Genomic DNA, 11,203 nt, shown 5'->3' with positions numbered 1-11,203 from the left:
TATTTACAATACATTATTCATTCACAAAGATAATTGGTGTCCTTAAAAATGTTGGATTTTCCTAATTTTTTAATTTAGGCATCAAGATCAATTTCCAACAGATGTTTTTATTCCTCTTCTTAATCAACTTTAGCATGGGGGTGTAAACTTATGTAAGCCACTGTATAGGTACTGAGTGGGTGTACAGTGGTGCTCAAAAGTTTACATACACATGCTTAAGTGATAAAAAGAGGAATAAAAAATCAGTTTTGGAAATTTATTTAATACCTAAATTAAAAAATGAGGTAAAATCCAACCTTTAAGGACACCAATTTTCTTTGTGAATGATACGTATGTAAATAAATAATGTTCTTATTTAAATAAAGGGGTCTAAGTATACATACCCCTATGTTAATTCCCATAGAGGCAGGCAGATTTTTTATTATTAAGGCCAGTTATTTCCGGATTCAGGATATTATGCACCGATAAAGTTCCCTTGGCCTTTAGAATTAAAATAGCCCCAATCATCACATACTCTTCACCATGCTTAGAGATAGGCATGGTTTTATTCAGTTAGACTAATACCTGGTTTGATTTGCATGAGAGGATTTTATGAAAGTATCCCAGCCTATCTCTAGCATGGTGAAGAGTATGTGAGGATGTGGGGCTATTTTAATTAAAGGCCAAGGGAACTTTATCAGGATGCATAATATCCTGAATCCAGGAAATAACTGGCCTTAATAATAAAAATCTGCCTGCCTCTATGGGAATTTAACATAGGGGTATGGATACTTATGACCCTGTATTTTAAATAAGAACATTTTTATTTACAATACGTTATTCATTCACAAAGAAAATTGGTGTCCTTAAGGTTGGATTACCTCATTTTTTAATTTAGGTATTAAAATAAATTTCCAAAACATGATTTTTTATTCCTCTTTTTAGTCAACTTAAGCATGTGTATGTAAACTTTTGAGCACCACTGTATGTGTAGTTCAGGCCTGTGTGTAATAACAGGGTGAATACATTGCAATTTTCCCTTGCGGGATTAATAAAGAATTATTAATTATTATTACAATCAATATTCTCAGTATTTCTTTACTGGCAGACAGAGGTAGGCAGAAGCAGCTTATTTTTAGCTGACAACCTTCAATTTTGTCAGATGAAAAGACAACCACCTCTGTCTAAACTAAGCTAACATTACAGTTAGTTGAAAACGCTGTTTTCATCGGACGTTTTAATGTCTCCAGCTGACCCACTATACAGCAGATAGACAACTATATACAACAGTCTTACAATATGAACATGATAGCTGATATTGTGGTAAAGTACTGAGCATAGTAGTTATATCTAGTATTATCAGTATGATCGGGTAACTGGTATTTGATTCCAACGATACGGTATGCCTGTTTGCCTGTTGAGCTTACACACTTGTTTGGGTTGTAGGGTGAGGATTAGATGGCAATGTTGGCTGTGGTTACTAGAGTGTAGATTTCAAACAGGACAGAGTTGCTAGCGTTAACCCACACCCTGGACTGGATGAAGTAACACTTGGTCACAGCTGTAGTTAAGCCAGTTAGCAAGACTTAAAGGTCCCATGACATGGTGCTCTTTGGATGCTTTATATAGACATTAGTGGTTCCCTAATACTGTTTCTGAAGTCTCTTTTATATAGACCGTAGTGGTCCCCTAATACTGTATCTGAAGTCTCTTTTATATAGACCGTAGTGGTCCCCTAATACTGTATCTGAAGTCTCTTTTATATAGACCTTAGTGGTCCCCTAATACTGTATCTTAAGTCTCTTTTATACAGAGGGGGTGGGTGGAGGATGGGGGTATGACCTCTTTAATTTTCTGGATACCCAAGACTTGGTTTCCACCTAACTCCATTTCGAGCCACTGGGGCACCATAGACAGGCTAGGGGAACTCATATTAACATTAAAAAACCTCAAAGTGAAATTTTCATGCCTTTAATATTTGCAGTTAGCGTTCCAGCAGATAAACTGTCATGAATTCATTCCTTATTCCTTGGCAGGCCAAATGCCTGGTTACAGTTGCTAAACTAGGATTGGACAATTATCGTTTGAGGAAGGGGTTTAGAAAAGGGCCAATTGTTTAAGACTAATTAGGGCATTATATTTCATAAATTGGGTATGTTTGAGCTGCTCTTTGGCATCAGTTAATGTTGGCCATATTTTAGCCTGTCTGAAAATTTGAACTAAAAGAAAAACAGCAATTAGGTTTTTACCAAGGCAGAGGGAAATATCTAGCTACTGATGGTGGCTGGAGCCTAACACTTAATCAAAGTAAATGATGAATCTATGTCTATCCAGCAGTTTAAGGGTACCTTATCCTTAAAGTCAGTGTGGTTCTGGAGAATAGCCCGTTGGTAAGTCCCTGTCCGAACGTAGTCCTGCATCATGTTCTGTTGCTGGGAGAGGTAGCCGTAAAACTGCAGAGAGAAACAAAACATTAACACCTAGATGATGTTCTGTCAATATGAGGTTTCGTCAATATCGTACAAGCCGACACAATGAGGACAAACACACATCACATTACAATGAGTCAAATACAAGACTTGGTCTTCTGGTAAATGTGAGTTTCAAGTGCAACTTAATAATTTGCATAAATAGAAGAAGAAAAACCCATCCAGGCGGACTACTGATTGATTGACAGTTGGCTCAGGGCGGGCACAGAGACACTATGTATTGTAAGCAAACTATAGCTTAAACCAAAGACAATGGCAGTGGTGGTGAAGAATAAGGACCAGGACAGAGATTTCTGGGTACAAGTATGTGCAACTAACTAGCTATATTATACTGTGTACTGTGTCCTGTGTTCTCATTTGAAAATGTGAACCCTGAAGGTTATGTTTGTATGTTAGTCTCATAAAGATGTTCCCTGTCTGCACTCAGTGGTAGAGCAGTCGTCAATTGGGGGGTGGCAGTAGCTCAGTCCGTAGGGAGTGAGATGCCACTTCACCTCCTGGGCGCTGCCAGGTGCTCTTGAGCAAGGCACCGTACCCCCCCCCCCCAACCGCTCAGGGCGCTGGTTCGGCTGGCAGCCCACTCACTGTGACATCTCTCCATTTGCATGTACAGATCCTGAGCGTGTGTGTGTGTGTGTGTGTGTGGTGGGTGGTGTGGTGTGTGTGTTTGTGTGTGTGTGTGTGATAACTAACAAAATGGTGGACACAGAGTGTAATTGTAATTTCCCCATTGGGGATCAATAACAATTAAAATTAAAAATTAAATTAAGGCATTTCCAAGTGTCCTTGGGTAAAACACTGATCTGATGAGCAGTTCACCTTGTACGTATGAAAGTGTGTGAATATGTTAAAGCAGTCCATTTGCATTCACATTTACATGTGTGTTACACGCTCAAAGTCAGAGGCTCTCTTTGTGTTGCTGACAGCAGCTTTACCACTGTTATGTAAATGGTCCGTTTTAACAATTCATACACGTGTGCTGAGACTACCGTACACGCTGCCACCTGCTCATCAGATAACACACACACACACACTGGCAACTCAAGGACTTTGACATTGTACTGCAGGGACAGACAGGGAACATCTTTATGACTAACATACAAGTCTTCCTTCAGTGTACACATTTTTATCCTCAAATGAAAACACAGGACATGTCATTTGACAGAGCAGATTTTTTATGTGCAAGAATTTTATTTCAGCTAGACTTGGAGTTGGATATGTCATGGAACTGAATAATGGACGCTTTATATAATAAATGTTATAATATTCCTAATGACTATTGTGACACTATAAACTAAGAACAAAGCCAGCGTGTGGTTAGTCTATATCCGGACGTTCCACTATCGGGATTGCTCCGTTGCCGCAGAAAAATCCGACTGATTTCACTAATTTTGGCCGATGTCCCTCACCTTCCTCTGTCTCTGTGTTGGTGTTCTAACCTCCGGTGGATCTATGAGGACTATGGTTCCTGGTCCTCAGATCTCTGCAGGGTAAATCCAGACAGCTAGGTAGACTATCTGTCCTATCTGAGGACTATGGTTACCTGGTCCTCAGATCTCTGCAGGGTAAATCCAGACTGCTAGCTAGACTATCTGTCCAATCTGAGGACTATGGTTACCTGGTCCTCAGATCTCTGCAGGGTAAATCCAGACAGCTAGCTAGACTATCTGTCCAATCGGAGTTTTCAGTAGCACGACTAAAACAACTTTTGAACTAGGGCTGCATGATATGAGGAAAATATGCAATAACGATATTACTCCCAATCCAAAGGACTACAGTTGAAAATTAGCCCGCTGGCTAACACTGGCACAATTACAGAAATGGAAATGTACTTAAAAATTAATAAATGAAACCGAAATGCATAACAGATATTAAAATATACTCTGTCCTGCATTACAGATGCTTTCAGTATTGTTATCCAAATCACAAATTGTTTGCTGAATTTAAACAATTACAGGAAAGAATTTTCCTTTTTTCATGGACAAATTGAATATAAAAAGGCACCGTTTAAGTTTTCTATCGATATTTTCTTGCACAAAAGACATCAGCCTTTTCGCGATATATATATATATATATATATATATATATATATATATATATTATAATATATATATATATATATTATAAGCCCTAATTTGAATGTACACTTCCACCAAACAATGTGTTAATTCCAGAGGCTAATTTGCAGCTGCACCATGGCGCCCATACGATTGTGATTGGTTTAGGAAATGCAAATACACCAGAGAATGTTTTTTTCCCATCCAGGGACCTGTGTGGCGAGCCAGATCCTCCTGTGCAGCACTCTGGAGGAAGTCTGCCAATGCAAGACTAGCGTGGGGTTAATTACACGGGACAACTGGTCTGTGCTTGCCGTCAAATGACAGAATAAAGCATGGGGTGCATGAGAGAGCCTGTATCCACACCTTTGTTGAAGCCTCTCACCTGGAAGTACTGTACAGCAGAGGAGTCCTCTGTTCTGTCACTGAAGACCGAGGGCTCGCTGACATGTCCGCGACGTTCTTCAGGAGGTTATAAAAGGACTGAAAGTCTGAGCGGAACATAAACACACAACACATGAACAATTACAGGTCATAGTTTACACTGGACACTCATGTTACCCATGCAGGTGAAGTCCCACGGATTAAGACAGTCACGTTTCATGTTCTAAGTTCGCTTGAACTTGATATGTGCATAAATAATAAAATTTATTTCACTTCTATTTTCGTGTCTGGTCATTTAACATTCATCCCACTAAAATGGGATTATTCAGGCACGTTTACAATAAACCAAATATTGTCACCAACACAGTGTTCAACACAAAATCAACACCAGCCACCACACGCTGCGTTTTGTTAATATTTTTTTAAGGCTATTTAAAACAGGCATTCGTTCAGCTGCATTTCCTTTCCCTGTCTCTTCCGTCTCTCTGTCACTCTACACACACCAGCCCCTCCCCTCTGTGCACACAGCGTCTGTGTTGCCACTTAGCCCTTGTCCCTAGATTTAGCGACTTTTTAAACCCCCCTGTGCGACATTTTTCACAAAAGCGACTAGCAACAAATGTGACTTTCTGTAGAAAAGACAGCAGGTATTTCTCTCCTATGGTCGACAGTCACCTCTATCTGAATCTGTTTGGAGGAGCAGAGGACCCCCCTCCCTCCCCGTGTGCTAAGCTAGAAGGGGAAAGGGACCGGGTGCGGGGGCCGGTGTAGAGAGAGACTGAGAACGGTGGTAACTTACGTTACCCACCCAGATACGTTAGCATTAGCTACTTGTCAACCACATCTTTACTGTGCACCAACGTTTTCCTCTTTGTTACCCACAGGCTGGGAGCGAATTGTCCTAATGTTACCATTTTTCTTATTCTCATTCTAATGAGTTAATGAACCCTGAAACAATTTTGGAAACATTATTTTAAGGTACAAAAGAATCTTCGGTGTTTGATCAATCGACATTGAAATCAATCAATATCAATAAATAGCTGTCGTATAACTGTGTTGCAAAGTTATGTATTCATGACAAGTGCAGAAAAAAACAACAACAACAAATAGGTCAACAGTCGAGATCCAAACCAGCCCCTGGGTTTGGTGTATCGTTACAGCCCTAACTGATGACCAGGGTCTCCGCTCACTCGTCAGTGAATGTGTGTGAAATTGAGACGGATTTCATTTTTATTATTTATGCCCCACTTGGCACGCATTTATTTGCATACATACTATCACATTGCATTGCATTTGGAGGAAAGCAACAGTGTATTCATCCGTTGTTTTTAAGTTAATTTCTCTTACGCTTGCCTGGATTTTCTTAATTATTGTGTATTTTATTGTCGCTTTGGGTGTCCATTGTAAAGCACTTTGTAACGCTGGTTTTGATACGTGTTACACAAATGAACGGTTTTATTACATCGTTACGCACGCCATGTATCAGCCTCATTTTACTGGGGTGTGTGTGTGTACCTGCAGTGAGGAGAACTGCAGCAGGACGCTGTTGCAGCCCAGCGTGATGATGAATGACTGCTTCCCCACGCGGCTGCACTCCGTCTCCCTGGAAACAGAACATGACACACTCGCCTCCTCTCCTGGAAAGAAAAAGTTAGGACAGCATGAGACATACAGGTACTGATTTTAAAAAAAAAGCGGTGTGCCAACTTTGGACGCAACAATTACGTTTCATTTAAAATATTATCACGATGTGGAAACCGTGTGTTTGTAGTTTTTTTGTATTTATTCATAGTTGCCATTTATGCCATCTTGTGTCTTATTGTTTAAGGGTTACTTTAAAGTGTTCATGTGTACATTTTTTACATTTTAATTCTGATGAGGAAGAAAACAAGTATATAATTAGTGGTGTTTTCTTGATTTTTTTCCATGTTGTTATTCACGTCTTAGGTTGAATTTTGGGATTTGTAGAATTTAAATCGGCACTACTAAAATATTCCTGACAAATAGCCGTTTACATGCAAACCCGTCTTCCCTGATGTTAAAGTTGCACTTTTGATAGGGTTCTGCCTATATTTTTGTAAAATAATAACACTGTTACACTTTAACTATTTCAGCTTAGGCCTATAATGCTTTCTGAACACCCTTTCAAAATACTGCGATAATACCAAAAACCGTAATCATTTTGCCCCTATAACCTTGAGGATACATTTTCATAGCGTTACGTCCCTGGTGCTAACAACTGCTTAAACTTTATTGATACATTTGGAATCTGATGAGGTTAGGGTTTTAACATTTGACTGACTTGGTATACAAAGCGATGAAGACGAGCTGTACATGGCTGACTTTTTGAGTCACGACTCATTTTGAAAAGGTGCATTTTCAGTTTTAACAATGTACCTTGCGACAGCAGACGAGAGGTTTTCTTGCTGCAGGCAAATGTTCAGCCTGACTTTTCAATTTCAGATTCAACACACTCTGTGTGGGAGAGCTAGATAAAACGCAGCTTCAGCCTCTTCAACTGCGCCACTCACATTATGTGGAGGGATATTTTAAGAGCTTGAAAAATTACAGGATTGACAGATCAATATGCAACCACTAAACCTTAAGATTTTCTATTTTAAATATCTTATGAAAGAAAACATAAAATCCACACACCTGATATCATGTTCCAGTTCCAGGGCTGAATGACTTCAGGCTAAAGGATACAGCTGCCTTCTTCTGAATGTTTCTTATTGTCATCAAACAAATCACATAAAAAGTCAAAAACCACAGTGTGTTGTCCGTCTCTCAATACTTCCACACTCTCTACCCAATTACATACCTACGTACCCTCACTGTCAAGCCCACCGGTTCTCACGTGCAAACATAGATCTTTAAAAACTGCCCACGTATATATAGTTTCATTTAAAAGAAAGAAAGAAGTTGGGCGCCTGGTTAGTTCTCCTGGTAAAGCGGGTTCCATACATAGAGACTTACTCCTCATCATAGGTGCAGCAGTTTGACTCGACATGCGGCCCTTTGCTGCATGTCATTTCCCCCTCTTCTCCCCTTTCATGTCTAAGCTGTGCTATCCAAAAAAAAAGGCCTAAAATGGCCTAAAAGAGCCTCCACTTTGCCCCCCCCCTTAAATGCATGAGTGTTCTCTGGAGTGTGTACTAGATTCAGTTCTTACTTCAGAACAAATTAGAAAACAATGTTGGATGTCAATTTTGTTTTCTTTTAAATATTTTTTTCGTAAGAACGCTTGGTGAGGTAGGCCTAATATTATTGGAGTCATCTTTTTCTATCATTGAATACTTAAGATTCTATTTTAAACAATAGCAACAAAGAAAATAAAAGTGGAAAGAGCCATTTTTGACTGACAGTCCACAAAAGTATAGCCTAACCGACCCCCCCCCCATGCTAACACTTCTCCAGGCAGGAGTTCCACCTGGTCCGCAGCGGGCCCGATGCGGCTCATAAAGCTGCCTGAGCTAATCCAGCCACCTATTAAGGGATTAAGAGCGGCACTTTAATTAAGAGAGCCACGCGCCTCAGCTCCCCTGCGAAAATCAACCCCTTCCACTGTTGACACCTGAGACACAGGTATCCAGACTACTGGCAGGTGACTTATTTTGAACTTTGATACAATACTAGTAAAGAACAAACTCCCATGCTCTTTGATACCACAGCAAAAAAAGAAAAAATGTCTTGCCTTTTTTAATTAAAGCTCCCATGACATGATGCTCATTGGTGCTTTTATATATGCCTTACAATATGTTTACATTATTCATTTTTAACGTAAGTATATAAGTGCAGACTGGTGAAGTGTTCAATACTTTTGTAGAAAAATGTGTATATAAGAAATCATTAGTGTTACATTTAATCTTTCAAATAGAGGTTTAAAAACAAGCACATCGGGCAAAATAAATGGGCAGCGGCTGACCCTGATTTCTAACAATGGGCCAGAGAAAATCCCATATTGGTTGACCTCTCGGTACCAGATTGAATATTATTAGAACAATCCCCATCTCTAGTGACGTGTAACCGAGCTATATGTGTAATCAGTGGATTTCCCTTTTGATGACGATGCAGGATTGTCTCTTCCCAGATTCAGTTCTTATGAAAACACCATCACTCACTTCTGCAATGCAGTGAACCAGGACCAAATGAGTTAGTGCAGCTGTCATGTTTGGGGAAGATCAACTTCACTCATTTGTTACGAAGTCGCTTCCTCCTTACTGCTTTTTTTGCTGTCTCAGCATCTCACACACACACACACACACACACACACACACACACAACACACCACACACACCCACACACACACACCACACACACACACACACAACACACAAACACACACACACAACCACACACACACACACACACCACCCACACACACACCCACACGTATGGTTGGTTCTGCCCCTCTACATCAGCAATATACACAAACGTGATTGGACAGGACACAGCAACAGAGTGACAGCTTACATTAGTCTGAATAAACAGCTGTAGATTTGTGCTTTATTGATTATATTTGGTCTGAACATGCCCAGAGTGTAAGACGCAGGAGCTGTAGCATCTTTACTGTTTTATAATGTAGATATTTGGTGTTATGTATTGTTGTTGTCTGTCTGCCTGCTGAGTTGTATATGCAAGATAAATTTCCTAAAGGATCAATAAATGTCTATGCATTTGTGTGTGATTGGAGCACTGATTTTTTTTTTTTTTTATCATGACACTCCTCCTAGTGCTTTATTGTCATGATACCCCTTCATTCCCACTCACACAAAATGCAAATAATGACAAATGTTAGAAGAATTTAACAACCTAACTAAACTAAAGATCAATTTACACAGAGTCATATATAAACCAACAACATTGGTCGTTTTGGCAATGTTGCTGTGTTGATAATATCTATTCTGTGTTTCTCAAACTCCATTTACAGTAACAAATTGTAAACACCGTAGTCGAGAAAAAGGATTATTTTGCCGGTTACGTTTCGCAGGGGAACACTTGGTTCGTCTTGTGTTTCTGAACGGGGAGTTCAAACAGGAACAGAATGACGGAAACATTCACAGTTCAAGGTGTTTTCCTGTTGATTTGTTAAACTGTCTTTAAGTTCCATAAATGCAACGTCTTCCCAAAAGTCAACGAGTAATCATGTTAAATAATCGGGATTTCAATAATGACCAAAAATACCAATTATGATTTCTTTCCCCATAACTGAGTAGCCCTACCGCCATGTCTCTGGAATAGCTACAGTCTATATTTTAAAGGGTTTTAGTGGGGTGATTTTAATGTTAATTTCTTATCATATTACTCACTAAAATCAGATCCACTTCAACCCAAATCACAAGTTGTGTGCCATTACTTATGGTCTTTTTATAGCTACTTGATGTTTTTAAAGCTAGGACTCTGTATTATGAAACTGAACGGCTGGATTTTAATTATTTAATTTTAGCACACAGGGAATTTTGAACTCCATTACCACAAACTCCTAGCCTAAAAGGCAGACAGTTCATCTTAATATCAATAAAATTTCAATTTTCCCTGCTAGGGGTTGATCTTTCTAATCTTTTTTAGTGCATACTAAATGACACTTTCCAGCAACCTTGTCTAATCCTGAAAATTCACTCTTGGATGTGGTTTAAGAAATGGCCTGATGGATATGCAGGATGCATGGATAGACTTTATACACTGCATTAATAAAGGCTATCTTCTGCAATCTTTTTCCTTTTGTATCATAAAGCTTTTTTTCTTTTCTAGGGCCCTTCCCTTAATAATTTAATGTTTGTTACAAGACTTTTGTGGGGTGATTCTCTCAGTACCAACCTAACTTGATGCGGAGTTGCTCCAAGGTCTATAATGTGTCAGTGGGCTTTTCTTTTTATAATGGCGTCCGTGGGGGGGGAGAGATACGACCACCAGCCCTCTTTAATATTTACATGGATAACTGTCTGACCAACTAAGACAGTGTAAGACAGGATGATGATTGGCAACATGCTAGTGAACCATCTCATGTATGCTGATGACTTGGCTGTTGTCTCTCCTAGCAGTGCGCGGATTAAGGAGTTGTTGAAAGTATGTTCCGATTAAGGTGTTAAATTTGTGATATGATGCCAAAAAGAGTTTGGTTATGATCTGCAGAGGTGAAAGAGGTAAGACCTTATTTTTCCATCTGGCCGGGCAAGTGCTACCTGCTGGTTGTAAAGTATATTTGGATTACTCTAACAGATCAATGTCAAATGATGAGGACATGTATAGGCAGAGTTGCATGTTATAACATGCCTACAGGAAAGTTTCTTAAGT

General features: G+C 39.5%; 1 protein-coding gene across 2 annotated transcripts in view; it reads right to left on the bottom strand.

Annotated features, from left to right (window-relative positions):
* Positions 1-11,203, bottom strand: part of carm1 (coactivator-associated arginine methyltransferase 1) — a gene marked incomplete at its 5' end in the record, with an annotated part of 34,190 nt that overhangs the window by 12,931 nt on the left and 10,056 nt on the right. For both annotated transcript variants that reach the window (XM_032538116.1, XM_032538117.1), the window contains 1 exon segment: positions 2,328-2,432. In XM_032538116.1, coding sequence (XP_032394007.1) covers positions 2,328-2,432 — 105 coding nt within the window.

This window comes from Etheostoma spectabile, chromosome 15 (genome assembly GCF_008692095.1).
Source record: "Etheostoma spectabile isolate EspeVRDwgs_2016 chromosome 15, UIUC_Espe_1.0, whole genome shotgun sequence".
Taxonomy (NCBI): Eukaryota; Metazoa; Chordata; class Actinopteri; order Perciformes; family Percidae; genus Etheostoma; species Etheostoma spectabile.
The sequence above is the reverse complement of the archived record's forward strand: the minus strand, read 5'-3'. Positions and strand labels throughout refer to the sequence as shown.